This window comes from Oryctolagus cuniculus, chromosome 6 (assembly GCF_051225735.1).
Source record: "Oryctolagus cuniculus isolate XC-2025 breed Fujian yellow rabbit chromosome 6, ASM5122573v1, whole genome shotgun sequence".
In the NCBI taxonomy this organism is placed as follows: domain Eukaryota; kingdom Metazoa; phylum Chordata; class Mammalia; order Lagomorpha; family Leporidae; genus Oryctolagus; species Oryctolagus cuniculus.
The window spans coordinates 164,655,937-164,677,195 of record NC_142872.1 but is presented as its reverse complement, the minus strand read 5'-3'; the positions used below and the strand labels follow the sequence as shown (position 1 = coordinate 164,677,195).

General features: G+C 44.1%; 1 protein-coding gene across 1 annotated transcript in view; it reads left to right on the top strand.

Moving 5' to 3' along the window:
- COL22A1 (collagen type XXII alpha 1 chain) overlaps window positions 1-21,259 on the top strand; it is a 268,939-nt gene that overhangs the window by 214,914 nt on the left and 32,766 nt on the right. Inside the window, exons 47-50 of the mRNA XM_051844068.3 lie at window positions 4,854-4,907; window positions 6,781-6,834; window positions 11,222-11,275; window positions 20,243-20,296. Coding sequence (XP_051700028.3) covers window positions 4,854-4,907; window positions 6,781-6,834; window positions 11,222-11,275; window positions 20,243-20,296 — 216 coding nt within the window. The remainder of the gene's footprint in view (window positions 1-4,853; window positions 4,908-6,780; window positions 6,835-11,221; window positions 11,276-20,242; window positions 20,297-21,259) is intronic.

The window sequence follows — 21,259 nt, the reverse complement described above, 5'->3', positions numbered from 1 at the left end:
AAACTGGTTCTCTTCCAGTCATGGGGCACAGAGAATGGTCAGATGAAGGCCGTGCGCCTTCTTGGGCCCTGGTGCTGTGAGTGAGAAGGGAGAGCTGCTGGCCGATGGGCGACACCTAGCAAAGACAGGCTGCAGGCCCTCCAGGGCTGTGGGTACATGCGTGGGACTTGGGGGCCAGTGGTTTCCCAATCTGCACTGTCTTATTATCAGTAAGCCTAGCTCACTTAGCTGATATGGCCAAGATGTTAGACTTCTCTGCACCCAGGGTCTCTGGACCACATAGCCCACGTCCCAGGATGGATGTGAGCACAACACAAGGGTGGGTATACAAAGCACAACACTGATATGCATTGAACCCACGTTCCTGCTAGAGGGAGAAGTGAGGGTCTATCTACCTGAGTTCATAGCAACCACAGCCAGTTGTCAGGAGAGAGTAAATGAGTTTAAAGACACAGGCAGGGGAACAGCAGTGACTTGTGAGGACCACTGGAGGGTGTGGGGCATCAGTTGCACTGCAGGTTAGGCAGGTGTTTCCAGCTGCCATGGGCAAAGGTCTTCTGGTAGGGAAGCAGCACGCCGACATCCAGAGGCACGTTTAGACTGGGGTGTCGCCTTCGGCAGAGTCACAAAGGCCAACATCCTGAGAGCAACCCCAGTACAGACGTAGCCGCCAAAGAATTGTGGCATCGTGTGCTGGGCAAATAAAATCTCCCAGACCCAGAAAAACCTGCCCACAAAGGTAGGAGAGAGAGAAACCCATTTTATTAAGCAGTAAGCACTCAAACTGAACGTGAAGCCCATCGTAGGCAAGGCAGGGGCAGAAAGAAAGCTCCCTCTTTTACATCTGTCAATCCATTGCATCCTCCAGCTACAGGGTTTGGAGCACCAATTGGTTCACCCTGGATTCACCTGGTGATGGAGGTGGCCTTCTGTGCTAGCCCACTGGGTTCCCCAAAGGAAAAGTGAACTCATCACATCTTCATGGCAGGAGGTGGTTTTGCCACTTGGAGCCAAACACCTACACAAGTTAGGCACCTGCTGTGCCCCAGGAACCACAGGGAGTTGGAGGCACTGTCATTTTTGCTGATTATTCAGAGCGTTGCCAGGTCCTTGAGAAAGACGTAAAGCCAGTGAAGAGCTATTTAACTTTTTTTTTTTTTTTTTTGACAAGCAGAGTGGACAGTGAAAGAGAAAGAAAGGTCTTCCTTTGACATTGGTTCACCCTCCAATTCACCCTCCAGTGGCCGCCGAGGCCAGTGCACCGCACTGATCCGAAGGCAGGAGCCAGGTGCTTCTGGTCTCCCATGGGGTGCAGGGCCCAAGCACTTGGGCCATCCTCCACTGCACTCCCGGGCCACAGCAGAGAGCTGGCCTGGGAGAGGGGCAATGGGGACAGAATCCAGCGCCCCGACCGGGACTAGAACCCGTGGTGCCGGCACCACAGGCGGAGGATTAGCCTATTGAGCCGCAGTGCCGGCTGCTATTTCACTTTTAAGAGGATTCACACCTAGTCCATGAGGACAGAGAAAGAGTTCACAGTGACAGGTTTCCGAAGTAAGTGTTCCAAGAAAAGGAAAAAGGGGTGGGGTCTCTCCATTTTAAACAAAGAAGGAAGTCCCTACAACTAAGCTTTCAATAAACATCTTGCAAAGAAATGAATTGGTACATTTCCCAGAATATAGCTCTGTTGGGTTTATTGTTGGCGTAGAAACTAAAGTTGTACCTATGAAATTTACATTCATTAAATAAAAGCTTTTAAAAATATTTTAAAAGATTAAAATACAAAATGTAGCTGTCTCCCAGTCAGGTGGGCTTCCTCACTATAAATCTGGTCCCTTGACCCTGCAAAACCAGGGAGACAGACATCAGGCCACAGGAACTGCCTAGGAAAGCAGGTAGGGCAGGGAGGGCCAGCTTGGATATTTGATGATCAGAGGGACAGATCTGGATCAAATTCCAGGCCTTGCTTTTTATTATCTGTGTGGCCTCAGGTGAATTCGTTAGCTATTTGGGCTTCAGATTTCTTATCTAATATTTCTAGATTTCATATCTAACCCATGTGCCATAGAGTAGCCTCACTGGCCAAATTACATATCACAGCTATATTAAATATTTTTTCTGCAGCAGCTCAGGATATAAACAAAGGAATACATGTAGCAGGATGTCGTGTGGAGAGGCCTGGCAGAGTAGGGGTTCTGCAAATGTCAGTCCCCTCTTCTGGAAGGAAATGAGTCAGGCTTGGGGGTGGCTGTGTTTGCTTTGATCCCCGACTGTGGTGGGCAGGGAGACAAGGCCAACTGTGGAGATTCTTGAGCTACTGACATTTCCATTGTCGCCAGATGAGTGCTGAAAGGACTCCAAACCCAGACTGTGGCCTGGAGTTTGAAAAGAAACCATTTGCCTTTAAGGCCATTGTCCTAAATGTCAGGGAAGCAGTGTGCTATTCTATGCCACTTCTTTTCATTGATTCTGAAGCAGCCAGCAGACACTCTGTTGGCTTTATAGATTTAGAAACAGGAGAAATGAATGCATGCAAAAATGGTGAAATAAATACTCTTCTGCTTGGAATCCATTTATTTTCCTCCTCTAAGCAATGGCATTAACACTTCTGGCATTAGCTCACACAACCCCAGTGTACACAGGGAGGTAGGAGGGAGTATTAAGTAGTGAACCACTGTAGGTACAACAGTCTGCATGGGAGGAGGGCTGTACTTGGCTACTTCAGTGAGATTTGTGGGGTTCTGCACCTGTGAGGACACTCCTGTGATGACCTTCCCTGCAACCTTCATTTTCTGGGCACACAAACAGAGCAGAGAAAGGGTGATCTACTCAAGGATGTCATGTTGAAGGTGACAGGCAGTGATTCACAGCCAAGATCAACCAGCTGCCAAGGACCTATTTCACTGCATAATGGATTCTTTGAAAGGAACAGAGGTGGATTTCTTTAATAACATTTTAGTGAAATACACTTATTAACACAGAAAATGCAGAACCATCGTGAGCGACAGCTTAGAGATTTGGAACTTCGATGCTTTCAGGATTAGTCTTTAAAACTTTTTGGTAAGTTGTGCATTCTGTCTGAATGATCAGGTTTCACGGTGGTGATAACGACGATGGCAGTGACGACAGGATGCTGATGTTGGTGATGACAGTAATGCTATAGTGATGGGATGATGGTGACAGTGGTGATGGGATGATGATGACAGTGGTGATGATGAAGACGATGAGGATTGTGGTGGTGATGAGATGGTGGTGGTGACAATGTTGGTGAGACAACGATGACTATGATAACAGATGATGGTGGTGATGGTGATCATGGTTGCAGTGCTCATGATGGGACGACAATGATGGTCACAGCGGTGGTGATGCTGGTAATGATGATGACAGTGATGAAGGTCACAGCGGTGGTGATGCTGGTAATGATGATGACAGTGATGAAGCTGATGAGGCTTGTGGTGGTGATGAGATAGTGGTGGTGCAGTGACAGTGATGACCACAGTGGTGAGGGTGATGACGATGAGGATGGGTGATAATTGTGATGGTGGTGAGGATAGTGATTGTGGTGGCAGTGATGGGATCATGATACTGAGACGACAGTGGTGCTGATGAAGATGAGGGTGGTAGTGGTGACACCTGTGGTGGTAGTGACGTGATGATGTTGATGACAATGGTGGTTATGAAGGTGACAGTGAGTTTATAACAACAGGATCATGATAAAGATGAGGAATAAGATAAGGACGGTGATGGTGGTATCTGTGGTCGTGGTGATGGGATTCTGCTGATATTGCTGGCAGTGGTGGTGCAGTGACAATGATGGCTGTAGTGGGGATGACCACGGCAGTGAGTGTGATGGTGACAGTGACGATGAGTATAGTGGTGGTGATGACGAGAGGATAATATCCACTCTTTATTTAGGACTAACACTGAGCTTGTCACTAGTCTTAGCACTCTGTAGATTTTATGGCAGCTCCTTCTCACAGCAACCCAATAACAATGATGATGGTGATGATGATGATGATTTCAGAAGTGAGCAGACAGTTGAAGCACTTTGCCCAGTGAGATGCAATTAGGGTAATGACAAAGTCAGGATTAAAATTTAAAATAACAAAAGCAGTAATGATATTTATTGAGTTCTCATTGTGTTCTGAGCTCTGTGCTTTTTCCATGTAGTATCTGACTTCACTCTCCCCATGTTTCCTAAGACAGTCATCACTATCTTATTTTCTATGTAGTTTTATAAAGACAACTCTGAGAGTCTAAGTGACTCCTCACAGGCTCAGCCCTGAGGGGTTGGGGAGGGACATATGAATGGAAAATCTTCCTCAGAATCCCTGTCCATCACCATCTCAACTTCTCCCTCATCCTCACCCTCACCCTCACTCTGCAGCTTGCAGACACAGTGCCACTTTTCCCTCTTTTCCTTTCATGCCCATCATACGCACACCCCCACTTCCCTGCAAATTGATCCTCTTATTGTCCTGGATCTTTTAGCCAGCCCATAATGTAGTCACAGCTGAACCATACAACAGTTGTACATCCTTTTAATGGCTTGCAGTGCCTACAACTAAATCCAGATGTAGGTGTTGACATACAAGGATCTCAAGGAAATGGACCTGTCTCAACCCTTCCTTGACTCCAAAATCCATTTAACCCTTTAACCCCTTCTGCCAACAATTGCTCAAATCTAGGCCTTGTGGTTTCTAACTGCTGCCATCATGCCTGACACACATCAGGAACGTTTTAAGTGAGTGTTGAAGATTGGATGAATGGATGGATGGGTGAATAGATGAGTTCTTTTTTTGTATATGAAATATAGCTGCAATAAGTTTCTGATGACTTTTCTTTTTCCCAAGGGAAGTCCAGGAGAACGTGGTACTGATGGTGAGGTTGGACAGAAAGGTGATCAGGTAAAAAACAATTTCTTGTATAATGAATCCATCGCCCTGAAGAAGGATTGGTTTTCTCCTCGGTAGCTCCATTCTGCTACTCCTGCTGCCATTCCTTGTCTCTTCATTTCCTGCAGTAGGAATTTTGTAATCGTATTTTTATGGTTCCCGTCTGGACCTTGGTGGTTCAGTGCCATCTCTCTCTTCCTCCTTTTAAGTTATCCTCTGTCATCTGGGCTGTGTCTAGTTCACTAAAATGCCATCATTCATTACCAGATGCCCCCTTCCACCTCCCGAGCACCTGCTGTATGACTCTCACGGTGCCGGTTGCAATGTTTCACAGATGCCCGTGCTCTGGTCACTGCCCGTGGGCCCACTCTCCTAATGCACTGGAGGGTGGCACCCGGAGGGACTCAGGGCACTGCCTTCCCACGTCTTGTGCGCTGTGCTGCTGACCCATCCTGCACAGCCCCTTCCAGCAGCCTTTCCGCCAGTGAGCTTGGCAGCTGCGCATCTGCTCTGCTACTGTCATTGTTTTCTCGCTTTTCCTTCTCTCACCTGCCCTCCCACTCCATTTCCCACCATCCTCTGCATCTCAGCCATGCTCCTTGCCAGGAACTGCCCAAGGCCCTGAGATACAGAAGGTGCAATGGGCCAGTCTCTGAAGTCACAGGGCTGGCAGTTCAGGCAGGGAGGGAGGGAGGCACATGACCCAACGGCTACTCCACAGGCAGTGAGAGAAGAACTGCACCCAGGGTCTGCACGAGACACTGTTAACATTCTGGAGCATGTGGAGAATTGAGATGTGTCCAGGTTATCCTCCTAAGGATAACTCGCCGATGGCAAGGCACTCTGCAGTGAGTGTTGTGGCTGGTGTTTTCCTGCGGCAGGGCCTGGAGGCAGGGACATAATTTGTTTTGGTGGTTTCCTTGGTTTTAGAACAGCCTTGTACAAGAATGCACACTTTGTACTATTACTTGTTTGGTTCTTTTTCTGATACACAGTATACTCTGCTCCATGTCAAGAACGAATCTCTTGAAATAATAATATTGCTGTAGTATGGATGTCATAATTCAGTTAACCTAACAGTTTCATTATATATATGTGTATGTGTATGCATCAATAAATGTGTGTGCATTTGTTTCTGATTTTTTTATTACAGAGCACTAAAACATACCTTCAAAGTGGAGAGAGTAGTAAAATCAACCCCATGTGCCCAGTGCCTAGCTCTGGGAGCTTGGAGCTCTCAATGACCTCTCTCCTGTCCATGTCCTCACCGCCTCCCCACTACCCCCTCCCGCCATGTTATTTTTTTTTAATTTTTTTAACAGGCAGAGTGGACAGTGAGAGAGAGAGACAGAGAGAAAGGTCTTCCTTTGCCGTTGGTTCACCCTCCAATGGCCACCGCAGCCAGCGCTCTGCAGCCGGCGCACCACACTGATCCAATGGCAGGGGCCAGGTGCTTCTCCTGGTCTCCCATGGGGTGCAGGGCCCAAGCACCTGGGCCATCCTCCACTGCACTCCCTGGCCAGAGCAGAGAGCTGGCCTAGAAGAGGGGCAATCGGGACAGAATCCGGTGCCCCGACCGGGACTAGAACCCGGTGTGCCGGCGCCGCAAGGTGGAGGATTAGCCTAGTGAGCCGCGGCGCCGGCCCTGCCGTGTTATTTTGATGAAAATCCTCTGTCAGGGCATATTTGTTATTGCAAATGTTGTCAGCTGCTCTCTCCACCTAGGGAAGCATGAGTGATCCATGAAAACGAGGTTCTTTTGTTGTCAGACTTGTTGTTGGGTTTAAAAGGTGGATTTTGAGTCATTGCCTGAAATTTGGTATTTGCAAAAGATAAAATGCTTTTTATGAGTCATTTTAAACAACTGCCTCTTGTGTTTTTCTAGGGTCATCCTGGAGTTCCAGGCTTCATGGGGCCCCCAGGGAACCCAGGGCCACCAGTAAGTAATACACATGAATCCCCTCCTTGGCACTTGAGTTCATGTCTACACCTGCTGGAGATGGTATCCCACTGGACCTCTCTCTTAAGTGATGAGCTGAAACCCAAAAAGTACACAAGAATATAGTGAAAGTACAAGTCCCTGAGGCACCCAGGGAGAGCAGAGAGGGGACCAGGCAGCCTGCATGGACTGTGTAATTAATCAGGGTGATGTTGGGTCTGAGGATCAAAGGAGAAATGACAGCAGCATGTCACAGTTAGGATCTCAAGTAAAGGATGTAGAAGCAGCACTCCCATCTTCATGGGAGCCTGTCCTATGGTGAGAGGCCCTTAGGATCAGCCAGTGCCTATAGAAGCCAGCTTTTCATGGATTGACTACAATTAACTCCACAACAATAATGACTACCAATTACGACTACAACCTCAATATATGCCATCCATGCCATCCCATTTGGTGGGCCTTGTGAGCATGCAGTCCCCGTGTTCTGGCTGTGGCTGTGGGCCTGACATTGATGCCTTATTGTCATTTCCTTCCCTTTCAGCCCAGGCAGCCTAGCTCAGTCATGTTGCTCTTCTACATGTAGTCCACTGCCCTTGCAGCCTAAAGACCCATGGAGGGTGGCCATGGCCACAGATGCTGGGGCTTAGTGTTGGCCAAGCTCAGGCCAGTCTGCTGGAATTTCACGTGGGTTCTACAGACTTCACAGAGGGCCACTGACGATGACTTACAGACCTCTCAAAAGGATCCTTGTTCCAGTAGAGACCAACAGGTCATCTCAGAGTGAAACATAAGTTCTGTTAGCATCGTGAAGTCAAAGTGTACAAAATCAAGCTTGCTTATGTTTAAAACAGCTTACCACTGGTCTCTAATTGTGACTGTGGGGTAATTATTCAAACAAATCAAGTCGTGTTAAATGCATTTCTTCAGTTAAATCCCATGAGAGCATCTTTCACTTCATGAGTGACTTTTACAGCAAACTCGTAAAGGCAGAAACCACGTCTAGTGTCACTAACAGCTCTCTCTGCTGTCCAGGGAGCCTTCCTCCCGTCTTTCTGATCCAGCTCGCTTTCCCCTCATCAAGGTGCCTTTGATGCCAACCTCCTTTTTAATTTCTCAGCCATGGTTCCTCACAGGTACGATGCTGCATGGTGCACATTGGTGAAGGATTTAATTTAATTTCATAGAATTATTTTTTAAAAGGATTTTTAAAATTTATTTGAAAGGCAGAGGGATAAGGGAGGAAGAAATAAAGGGGGGAAAGGGAAAGAGTGCGACCTTCTGTCTGCTGGTTTACACCCCAAATGGCCACGACAGCCAGGCATGAACCAGGCTGGAGCCAGGAACCAGGAACTCCATCTGGGGCTCCCATGTGGGTGGCAGGGGCCCAGTTGTGTGGGTGATCTTCCCCTGCTTTCCCAGGCACATTAACAGGAAATGGATTGGAAGTGGAGCAATTAGGACTTGAACTGGCCCTCTGCTGTGCAACGCTGGCATCAGAGGCGGCAGCTTAACCTGCTGCTCACAATGCTGGTCCCTTCATGAATCTCTACATTCCTTCAAAACTGACAGTTTCGCTTAGTTAACTGCTTTGCATTGTATTTGTATATGTTGTAGTCTCCAACAGTCTGCCACAAGAAACATTGATAAAGGTAGCAGTGCAATGTGTAGTGGAGACAAACTTTTATAGGAAGCAAAGGATCTTTGAGAAGAACTAAGTTTGTAACAAAGTAGCTCATTTGCAGATAATTTCATGCCACAGTAACTTTAGCTTTCCTGTGCTCCCTAACAGCTGAGGAACTCAGAAAATGGGTGTTGGGTTAAAACCCTGTCTCCACTTCACCGTGGTGGTCCCAAAGTCTTCCCTACAAATGAAACCCTGATCTCTTCTCATTAGAAATTGCAGAAACTTAAGATTCCAAGACAACTATAGGAGATAAGCCCTGGTTTACTGTTCTCCTGCTTGGTGGTGAATATGAGGCTCAGAAACGAAGATAATCAGAAGCCAGCTTGTCTGCATAGAGCCGATTTGTGCTTTCAGTTTGCTCAGGTGTTTATTGAGCTTCTATTTTGTGTCATGCCAGGGACTATTACTCGCCTTTGGGAAGGGAGGTGGGGTGAGTGCCCTTTCAGGTTCACCAGGCATGCATGCAATAGAAGAAACCCAGAGCAGAAAACTCATCCTCCCGATCACGTTTTGGTTTTGAGCACTTATTATTTACCAGGCTCTGTCCAAGGTACCCACACAGGCCGGCTCCTTCTGTGTTTATTTTTGGTACTCGCTCAGAACCCTGCTTCCAAATACAGCCCTTACCCTGTTTCCAGTATGTAGTAGGGTATTCAGTTCCATCCTGAAAAATCATGAGAGTCTAGGATGTCAGCAGCTTTTGCCAAAGTCAAGTAGAAACATCAAGAAGGAAGTAGAAACCCTGTTGTTTCCTTAGCTGTGGACTAGATGTATAATTGAAGCATGAACCTTAGCCTGTTTGTTTAAGGGCTGTCTATTTGCCCAGCTGTCTTTCATGGACATTGACTGTGTTCTTTCACAGAAGAGATGGAGGCAAACCAGACTACATATCATGCCAGCAACTTGCCATCAGTACCAAAGAAGACAAGTGTTCTACAGCTACATCCTGTTTATTTGAGGTCCAAGCTGTAGTCACTTCTATGACCCTACACCTTGGCTGGCACTTGGTGCCACACAGGCACTCAGGAAATGTTTGTGAAGCAGGTGGAGGCTGTTGGACATGTGTAAGAACTGTGAGCGCTTGCTGGTTTCTGCCTCCATACTTAGTGAACATCTGCGGCCCCTCTGGTGTTGGGGTGTGTGACGGACACTCATAACGATGGGGAGCCCTTTATGGAAGGCCTTTAGCGTGTGTCTGGTGCTGGCCACTTCTTTGTGTATATATTCATTCATTTATTCAGTTCTCTTACCCCATGAGAAATTGGTGTTCTCCCTCTCTCCTTTTTACAAAGAAGCTGAGATGATGGGGAAAGGAAGTTGCCTGGGTTACAGCCAGCTAGGGGGAAACAGGTGTGGGTCCAGGTGCTCTGGTCCTAAGAGGTTACACTCCTAACCAATGCCCTCTGTTCTGTTCTGAGCACCTTGTAACTCACTGCTCTTCATCTCCTTATGGCACGATTGTCTTCACCCTGTTGCTGTTAAGGAAATCAAACTTTAGAGATCCCAGGTGACTAAAGCTAAAGGCATACATGGGTGTTGGTCTAATGATCCATTGCCTTCTTCATCCAGGCAGCATGACTCCTAATTCATACACTTATTCAAGAAATATTTTAATTATTATTTATTTGAAAGGAAGAGTTACAGAGAGGGGGGAAAGAGAGAAAAAATATTCCGTATGCTGGCTCACTCCCCAAATGGCCACAGTGGCCTGGGATGGGCCAAACTGAAGCCAGGAGCTAGGAACTTCCTCTGTGTCTCCCATGCAGGTGCAAGGACCCAAGGACTTAGGCCATCCTCCACTCCCATCTCAGGCACGTTAGGAAGGAGCTGTATCAGAAGTGGTATAGCCGGGACTTGAACCAGTGCCCATATGGGATGCCAGCATTGCAGGCAGTGGCTTTACCAGCTACACCACAATGCCAGACCCTCAAGAAACATTGAGTGTCCGCTATATTCTAGCCACTGTTTTAGTCCCCAGAAGGGAAAAGGAAAATTGCTAACTTCAAGAGGCAGGATATGCGTGGGAGGAGGAAGACAAACAGAAGCTAAGTCTATCAGCACCAGGTCAGATGCTGGCACGGGCAGTAAAAGCTCAGGAGTGCCAGGGAGGTGAGGACCATGGGCTTGCAGTCTGGCGTCTGGTGGGCAGACAATGCCTCACCAAGAAACAGAGCTTGGGGTGGGAGGCTGTGAGCCCTGTGGATGCACAGGGGCTTGAATGCAGGCAGTGCAAACAGCATGTACAGGAGCCCAGGCCTCGCTTGCTTGCTTTCCAGTAGGAAAGATCCCTCCATCATCCACCAATGTGTCTCCTCCTCTGAGTTAACTCAAACAACTGGCAGTTTCATCTCCCTGGAGGATAAATACAGTTGTTTATTTGTTGCCTTACGTTCTTACATGTTCTTTGATATTAGCTGAAAATGGGCATTATAAAGTGAGACCATTTCCTATTAAGTGGTCGTAGGGATCTCTGGCTAATGCACAGGTCCTCCAGAAGTGTGGTCACTGTTCTAGTATCTTTGTATTATCAGAGAGTAGCTCAGCCAGATGGGGAAGAAAGGGGCACCTTTGAAATACTAATGGGTTGGGAAGCTGGCAGGGTCAGAGTGTAAGATCCGTACCTTGCTCCATAGATAAGGAGAGGGCCCTGATGACCTATGTCCGTGTTCACAAGAAACTAGTTTTCTGTCTTGTCTTTTTTAGGGAGCTGATGGAATTGCAGGAGCTGCTGGACCACCAGGAATCCAAGGGCCACCAGTAAGTCCTGTGAAGTGCTGGATCTGCCTTCAGTCTGTCTCTAGACCTCTCCAATACCCAAAGTGTTTGCTAAACCAATGCTGATTCTCCCTACCTTCTGTGGCTCACACATTCTGTACAAGTCTTGCAGTAATACTGCAGGAGACATCAATTGCTGTTGGAGCCACGGTGACTTTGCCACTGAAATAAAGGTTTGGATGAAATAATCGAACAATCTGTGGTTCCAGAATTCAGTTCTCAACCACCATGCAAATCATGGTACATGCAAACCACCAGTGCAAACAGTCGATACCTGTAGGCCCCATATCCCTTCTCTTTGTCAGTCTGGTTGCTCCTGTGAACAAGGAGAAGGGGGTTGGATAGACTAGAAGCTAACCTGCCCTGAATCTATGGTATGCACTAGGGAAATACTAGGTAACAGTAGTACCATCACCCCAACAGCTCGAAGATGAGTGTGTAATTAAGGAGAGAGAAGTCCCTGGTAAGGGTCCCCAAATCACAACTGGTAGAGTTGACATTTGAAGCAAGGCTTTTTCTCTACAAAACCAGAATTGGTTTTTGGCAGCTTCGTGCATTAAATGCATTCTTCATTTCAATGCCACAAAGCAAAAGGTGAGATGCAGTTTGGTGAGTATTGTGCTATTAGTCCATAGCTGCATGGCATTTAAAGGAATACACAGTGCATTAATATCCCTTACCTCACCTTATTCCCCCCCTTTGCTTTAGCCCTGTGTGTTAGGTCCTGAATCATTGTCCTCAGCTTAAAATAAGGAATGTAGATATTGTGGAAGCGACAATTTAGGGTGACAGGAAGCATCAGAGTAGCCTATAGGAATTACAGCCTATAGGAATTACAACATCCTATTTCTTAAGTTTTAAAAAAGTTATGAGAACAAATTTCACACATTTCTTATATACAATGTTAAGAGCATGATACTCCACAACCTTCCTTCCTTCCCTCCCTTGCTCCCACCTTCCCTCTTTCTTATTTTTAACTTTTAAAATGACATACTTTCCATCTATTTTATAGTCACAAGCTTCACCATCCACTAAATAAACAAGAAGGAGGTAGCAAAAACACCGTTCCTCAAGAGTATAGACAAGGGCTATAAGCACTAATCAAATCATAAAGTGTCAATTTCACTCCTATACATTACAATTTTTTTGGACTCAGTATATTAGTTACTGCAAATCAAGGGAAGTGTTTTATATCCATCTTTTTGCGATTGTCTTATTTCACTAAAAATAATGGTCTCCAAATGCATCCATTTTGTTGCAAAAGGATTTTGTTCTATTTTATGGATGAGTGGTATTCCATCACATATATATACCACAATTTCTTTAGTCATCAGCTGATGGACATCTGGGTTGATTCAATCTTATCTATTACAAGTTTAGCTGCTATAAACAAGAGGGTACAGATAACTCCTTCATATGCTGATTTCATTTCCTTTGGATGAATTGCTAGGAGTGGAAGGGCTGGGTCATATGGCAGATCTATTCTCAGATTTCTGAGGGATTGCCATGCTGTCCTTCCATAATGGCTGCACTAGTTAACCTTCCTAGCATCAGTGGATTTGGGTACCCTTTCCTCCATTCCCCATGATTATTTTCGGATTTTTGGCTGATAGCCATTCTAACTGGGGTGAGGTAAAACCTCATTGTGATTTTCATTTTCATTTTCCTAAGGACTAGTGATTCTGAGCATTTTTCCATGTGTCTGTTGGCCATTTGAATTTCATCCTTTTAAAAAATGTCTTAATATTCTTAGCCCATTTTTGAATTGGATTGTTTGTTTTGTTGATTTTCTTAAGCTCTCCTTATATATTCTGGATAATAAACTTATCAGATGCAGAATTTGAAAATATTGTCTCCCATTCTGTCAGTTGCCTATTTACTTTGTTGAGTGCTTTCTTTATTGAGCAGAGGCTTCTTAGCTTGATGTATCATTTATATATTTTTGCCTTTATTGCTTGTGCTTCTGGAGTCTTATCCAACAATCTTTGCCTATGCCAATGCCTCGCAGTGTTTCCCGTGTTTTCCTCTAGTAATTTAATGCTTTCAGGTCTTAGGTTTAGACCCCTGATCCATTGTGAGTTGATTTTTGTATAGGGTGTAAGGTAGAGATCTCATTTCATAATTCTGCAAGCTGAGATCTAGTTTTCCCAACACCATTTGTTGAAGAGACTGTCCATTCTCCAGGGAGCGATTTTAGCTAATTTGTCATGGATTAATAGGTTATAACTCTCTAGATTCATTTCTGGAGTTTCCATTCTGTTCTAGTTGTCTCCATGTCTATTCTTGTGAAATATCAGGCTGCTCTATAATAAGTCTTGACATCTGGTATTGTGATGCCTCTACAGCTTTACTTTTATTGTTTAGGATTGCTTTAACTATTTTTTTCAGAGCTGAGAAAAACGTCTTTGGTATTTTGATGGGATCACATTGAATCAGTAAATTGCTTTGTGTAGTATAGACATTTTCATATTAATTATTCCAATCCATGGACATAGAAGAGTTTTCTAATTTTTGTGTCTCCTTTTAATTTAATTAATGTTTTATAATTTACATTATAGAAATCCTTGGTTAAATTTATCCCAAATTGTTTAAACATTTTGTAGCTAGTGTGAATGAGTCTGATCTTACAAGTTCTTTCTCAGCCATGGCATTGTCTTTGTATACAAATACTGTTGATTTTTGATATAAACAATTTATATCCTCCTGCTTTGCCAAACTCTTATGAGTTCCAGTAAAAAATCTTCAACAAAATACCAGCTAACCAAATCTAACACTATATCAAAACAGACCAAGTGGGATTTATCCTTGGTATGCAGGGATGGTTCAACACATGCAAATTAATAAATGTGAAACATCACATTAACAAATAGAGGCAGAGAAAGAATTTGATAAAACATGAGTTTTTCATGATAAAAACCTTAAGCAAATTGAGTATAGAATGAACAGACATACCTCAATACAACCAAGGCAATATATGACAGACCCACAGCCAACATCATATTGAATGAGAAAAATCTGGAAACATTTCCACTAAGATCTTGAACCAGACAGGGATGTTTACTGTCATTATTATTCAATATAGTTCTGGAAGTTTTAGCTAGAGCTGTTAGACAAGAAAAAGAAATCAAAGGCATACAAATGGGAATGGAGGATGTCAAATTATCCCTGTTTGCAGAGGATATGATCCTATACATAGCAGCATCCTATCACAAGGCTAGCTGGAAAAGTGGTCCAGATTCTTGACCTGATATCTAGACTCTTGTACAAAAGGCACTTTAATAATTTCCTCCTCCTCAGACATGGAGGACAAAGTCTAGTTGGATTACTTTAAGTTCCAAGTCTATAGGATACAAATATCCTTTTGAAAAGTACCAGATCAGTGTTCTTTATGGTACTCCACCTTGCACCACTGAGTCGGATGGTCAAGGAGGGGCTGTGGGTGTTGAATGATGACAGCCCACGGCTCTGAAGGATCATCATCTGCTCCAGTTTTTTAAAGCAGCTTACCTAGAAGTCCCAAGATGAATAAAATAGAAAATATAGCTCAGGCAGCTTTTTATTGAATCTCAGAGTAAAGGATTTCCCCACTAAACATAGACATAATGGACTGTTTGCCCAAGGAAACTCGGATGTGAAGCCCAGATGTGAAATCCTTACCTTCCTAGTAACTGAGTTATGTTGAACAAGACCTTGATTCTGTCCTGGGACCCTCAGCAAGTTATGGCTGCCTTGACACTGTCCGTGGTCCTGATACCATGGCCTGACCCTCAAATCAGGATAGAGTGCAAGTTTTCTTCACCCAAAGAATGAGTCTTGGCAGACGAAAAAAAAAAAAAAAATTTAAACAGAAAATAATAATAAATGTGATACATACAGACCTAAAGTTTTCCATTTCTACTGCATTTGAAGTAAACTGTCAACATTTTTAAAAAGTTACTTGAAATGCAGAGTGAGAGACTGAGAAGAAACAAGTGAGAGAGATCTGCTGGTTCTCTCCCTAAGTGCACATGACAGACAGGCTTGGCCAAAGAGAAACCAGGAACTGTGCCTCTCCCACGTATCGGTGCCAGGGGCCAACGTGTTGGAACCATCATCCACTACCTGCCCAGGGGGGTGCACTAGTAGAAAGTTCAATTGCAAGTGGAAGCAGGACTCTATTCTAGGCCCTCCGATATGGGATTCAGGCCTCCATATGCTCATGCCACTATTTATCAATTATTTTTACATAGCATGATGGCCTGTGTTTTGATTTTGAGTCTCCTAGAGACCCCTGACTTTATTATTATACCAAAAAAACCTCCTCCCATCTATTGGTTGCGGTTTTTTAAAAGTAGTTGGAGAATGTAACACCTGTGAAGATGAACTTAGAATCCTAGGTTGTGAGGGTTTTTTTCTAATTCTTTCTTCATTGGGGGTAGGATTTCTAATTTTATTAAATGTATTTATGGTATACAACATAAGGTTTTATACATTTATCTTTTGTCTTTGCTTATTAAAATATTTAACATACTTTTTAGCATTAAAATATGTTAACAGTAATTGTACCAATTTATGGGGCACAAAGTGATATTTCAGTACAATGTGTACTGATAATATCAGGGTGATTAGCATTTTCCTCACTTTGTCATTACTTTATCACTAGAGTCCTAGAGCTCTTCCCTTCTGTGTGCTCAGAAAAAGCAAAACAGGTTATTGTGAGCTATAGTCACCCAACTGTGCTGTATGACCTAGGAACTCACTCCTTCTATCCGACTCTAACCTGGTCCCCAGGACCCAACTGTAACCCCTCTCCTAGTCTCTGATAATTGCTATCCTATGTTCAAGTTGAGCTTATTTTAGCTTCCACATAGAAGACCGCATGTGGTACTTTTCTGTGTCTGGCTTGTTTCATTTAACGTAAGGCCATCCAGTTCCATCCATTTTGCTGCAAATGACAGGATTTCATTCTGGTTTGTGGTTGAATAGTATTCCATTGTGTATACTTACCACATTTTTAATCCATTCATCCAGTGATGGATACCTTGGTTGATTCTGTATTTTGGTTGTTTTTAATAGTGTTGCAGTAAACATGTTGGTGCAAGCATCTCTTTGATATGATTTAATTTCTTTTGGATGTATACCTAAGAGTGTGCTTGCTACATCATGTAGTTGTTGTATTTCTAGTTTTTAAAGTAATCTCCTTACTGCTTTCCACAGTGGCCATACTAATCTACATTTCCATCAATGGTGTGTAAGTGTTCTTCTTTCTCCAAATCATTACCAGCATTTGTTACTTTGTCTTTTTTGATAATAACCATTAACTTGGCTGGATGGCACCTAATTGTGGTTTTGACTTGAATTTAATTGACAACTAGTGATAGAACACTTTTTCCATATACTTGTTGGTCATTTGTATTTGAGAAATGTCTATTCAGATCCTTTGATCACTTCTTAACTATTTGGCTTGGTTTTGCTTTGGAGATTTTTGGGTTCCTTTATATGTTCTGGATAATAATCCTTTGTTGGATGCCTGGTTTGCAAATACTTTCTCCCATCATGTTAGTCATCTCTTCACTCTGTACTTGTTTTCTCTGCTGTGCAGAAGATTCTTGGTTTGATAGAATTGCATTTGTTTAGTTTTGCTTTTGTTGCCTGAGCTTTTGGGGTTTTACCCATGAAATCTTTACCTACTTCAATATTTTAAAGTATATCTCCTATATTTTCTTTTAGCAAGTTCACAGTTCTAGATCTTACATTTGTGTTTTGGATTTATCTTGAGTTGACTTCTGCATATGGTGAAAGGTAGGGATCTATTTTCATATATCCTGTTTTGCCAGCACCATTTATTGAAGAGGCTGCCCTGTATCCAATATACATTCCTGGCAACCTCATCAAAAATCTGTTGGCTGAATATACATGAGTTCTCTGTTCTGTTCCATTGATCTATGTATTGTTTTTTATGCCAGTACCATGCTGTTTCAATTATTCTAGAGACAAACATTATCAACCCAGTCCCCATCAAAATACCAGTGCATTCTTTACCGAAATAGAAAAGCAATTCTAAAATCCACATGGAATCATTAAAGACTCAGAACAGCCTTTGGTCCTGCCCCCAGCTGTCTGCTAATGCAGACCCTTGAGGGCAACAGTGATGGATCCAAGAGTTGGGTGCCTGCCACCCCCCTGGGAGACCTGGAATGAATTCCCATGTCTCAGCTTTGTCCTCAGCCTAGTTCCAGCCATTGGAGGCGTTTGCGGAACAAGCAAGTGATGGGAACACTCTCTCAATCTAGTTAGTTTAATGGGATGCATTGCAACACCTGATGGTGCAGCATACCACAAAGCTAGTTTCCATACCAAAGGTAGGTAAGGGGCCCAGGCACTCTGGAGTGGTGGGTGGATATAGGTGTCTTAATCACTGGGTCAAGTGCCCACCCCTAAGCTTTACTTATTTTTTTTTTTTTGCTCAAAATCACTCTGGCTATTCTGAGTCTTTTGTGATTCCATATAGATTTTACAATGGTTCTATTTCTGTAAAGAATACATTGGTATTTTGATGGGGAAGCATTGCTGATGTCTGTCTACCATCTTTTAACTCCCAGGTTCTCTGCCACAGGAACTACTTTTTTTTTTTTTTTTTTGGACAGGCAGAGTGGACAGTGAGAGAGAGACAGACAGAGAGAAAGGTCTTCCTTTACCGTTGGTTCTCCCTCCAACGATGGCCGCCACAGCTGGCGCGCTGCGGCCGGCACACCACGCTGATCTGAAGCCAGGAGCCAGGTGCTTATCCTGGTCTCCCATGCGGGTGCAGGGCCCAAGGACTTGGGCCATCCTCCACTGCACTCCCAGGCCACAGCAGAGAGCTGGCCTGGAAGAGGGACAACTGGGTCAGAATCCGGTGCCCCGACCGGGACTAGAACCCGGTGTGCCGGTGCCGCAGGCAGAGGATTAGCCTATTGAGCTATGGCGCCGGCCGGGAACTGCTTTCTAAATACAGAAGTCTGGTTGTTGCGGTAGTCACTAGGTGGAATCTTCACCTTGATCTGTGACATTCTTGCTATTTGACTGTGCCTTTCTCTCCTGAGAGTCACGAAGGGTCTAGAGTCTAGGACTGGCAAACCAAATAGTAAATATTTTAGCTTCTGTGAGCCCCATGACCTGTTACAACTACTCAGCTATACTGCAATAAAGTAACAAAAGCAGGAGGCATTATGTAAACTAATGGCTGTGAGTGTACTGATAAAACTTTATTTACAAAAACAGGCAGAGAGCTGGAGTTTGCTGCCCGCTGTCCAAGACCACTGGCATTCTCAGCTAGGGTCTTTGGAATGATAAGCATGCAGGAAACTCCATTATTAGTATTTTTAAAACTGCTAATGGAAAGTAAACGTTTGTCCTGGGCTGACAAATAATATCCACTTTATTTGCTTATATGTTTGTATGCTTCTGATGTGGAAAAGGAGTGGATACTTCGCTTGATTGTGATTCTTTTATATTGGTCACTCCACTCCAGTGGCATTGCTAAGTCCAGGCCATCTCACATTACATCAAATTTCTGTCAATGCAACTGTGAATACATAATTTCTATTTTTCTAAAAAATTAAGAGTAACTTCTCAACATGACTCTGTTGTATACAAACAATAGTAAATCTAAAACATTGTCCATTCTTCATTTCCAAAGACCCTATATAATAACATTTTTAAAACTAAATATCTTAATCATCCATCATTTATGTCTCTCATTCTTCAGGTAGGGAAATAGAACTCAGTTGTTGAGTTTATGTGTTTAAATAGTGCTTAATAAAAACAGGATGCATTGAATAACCTCATTGGGCTACATCTATATAATATAAAATCTGTATAAAATTGAAATATTAGCTGTGTTTTGGTTTTAACCCTTAAAAAGATGTGCTTATTTATTTGAAAGAGTTACAGAGAGATGGAGAGAGAGATCTTCCGTCTGCTGGTTCACTCTCCATTTAGCTGCAATGGCCAGGGTTGGGCCAGGACAAAGCCAGGAGTCTGGAACCATTTGGGTCTCCCGTGTAGGTGTATGGCAGCTGCTTTCCCAGGCACATTAGCAGGGAGCTGGACCTGAAGTGGAACAGCTGGGACATGAACTGGCACCCACATGAAATGCTAGCATTTCAGACAATGGCTTAATCCTCTAGGCCACAATGTCGGCCCCTTGACGTTAAGATGATAAAGCCACATCTTTTGAGAAAGCCTCACTCTGTGTTGCATGTGGGTTCAAATGAAATGTAAAACTTGACGTAAGTGTCTTATCCCAGAGGCAACACTGGTAGGGGATGGTAAAGTTGTCAGAATTCTAAGTACTTGTGGTAGGGATCTGGGGTGACTTAAAAATGTTCGTGCCGATTTAAAAGCTCTGGTTGACAGTTATACACATCTTTGACAACTGCAATGGGAAGTGAAGAGTTAATGAATTTGGCCAAATAGTCTTTCAAAACATCACATCCATTTCATTGGGGTAAGAGATACTTGCCGGGGACATTGATGGTGAAAAGTTGAGTAAACTCTAAGTAAAACAAGACCACAGGTTGTACATGCCCCGAGCCAGCCCTTTGCTATGCTGGGTTCTATAAACTCAACACTCAAGGTGCTGTGGGTGGGGTTGTATGGGCGGGGAGCCCAAGTCACAGCTAGTCTGGGGACAGTTGCAGAGTTGGATCCAACCCCAGTCCTGTGGGATCAGAAGAGGCCCAACAGCCTCTTCCCGCTCATCATTGAATCACCAATTCCCCCCGAGTCTAAGTGATGTGGTCAGAGTGAGTCTCTATTCATGTGCACACCAGGTTAGCATCACAGCCGAATGGGGAACCACAGCCTGACGCAGGAGTGCCCTGGCCTCTCCCTCCCAACCTGCACGAGTAGTTCTGTGCGAGGGCTTCTGTTTCCAGGGAAGCCATGCAGGGGTTTCACAGTTCTTTCATGCCTTGCCTCTTGTAGGGGAAAGAAGGACCGCCTGGCCCCGAAGGCCCACCCGGAATCCCTGGACTTCCAGTGAGTTGCAGTTCTGTTTATTTTTAATGCAGTTTGCTTTTACAGAAATAAGGGGTGGCCATTAGTGGGACTGAAGGCATTGCAGAAAGTTAGCAGAAAAAATGCACTTTAACTTGCTTGTCAACAAAAGCCAACTACATTTTGGGTGGAGCCAGTCTTAATCTCATTTTTCTTTCCTGCACATATTGCATTTTTATTTGTTGTTTCTCTTTCTCATCTGTTCACATGCATATCCATTGTTGTTGGCAACAATTAACTCTTTACACACTATCGTTAAATGTTCATAAAATTCCACTCGTATATACAATAAATATATAGGATCATTCTTCTCCACTCATAAATCTTGTTTTAAATAGAAATTGTGCAAACAATGGGAATGTGCTGATTTCTTTAGAATGCGCCTCCCAACGTTGGGTTTGCTTGTCAGAGTGGAGTGATGGCTGAGTTTCGTCCTACGTACTGCAAAACTACAGCACCAACAGTAGCTCCTGTGACATAAACTAATACATCTCTTCATTGGGTGAGGGCAGCTGTGCACCAAGGGTTCAGGGAAGACCCTGTGTGTCTGTGTCACAGCATTCAATCTACACTCTCAGGGGTGAATGTCAGTATCCTTATTCATTGAAGGTGGAGAAATGAAGCAGTGGGAAGTTAAAGGATCTCATAGTGATACGCAGGCTGCCAGGGGATTGGAAAGCCATGTGTATTTCTCAGTGCATCCCACAGGTCACACACAGCCTCCCCAGCATCTGCACAGAGTTCTTTCTACTCGCAGGGGAAAGAGTGTCTACACAGCATTCCCCCAGCTGCCAGCTCCAGTTTGCAGGTCTCGCCTCTCCCTGGGTTCATTCTGTTGCTAGTTCGTTCTTTCTGCATAGCTCTCTTGACCTCCCTCACTGTAGCTCTCATGCATGGAGAGAAATGATTTTTTATTGTTTTTTCATATCTATATTCATTTTATTT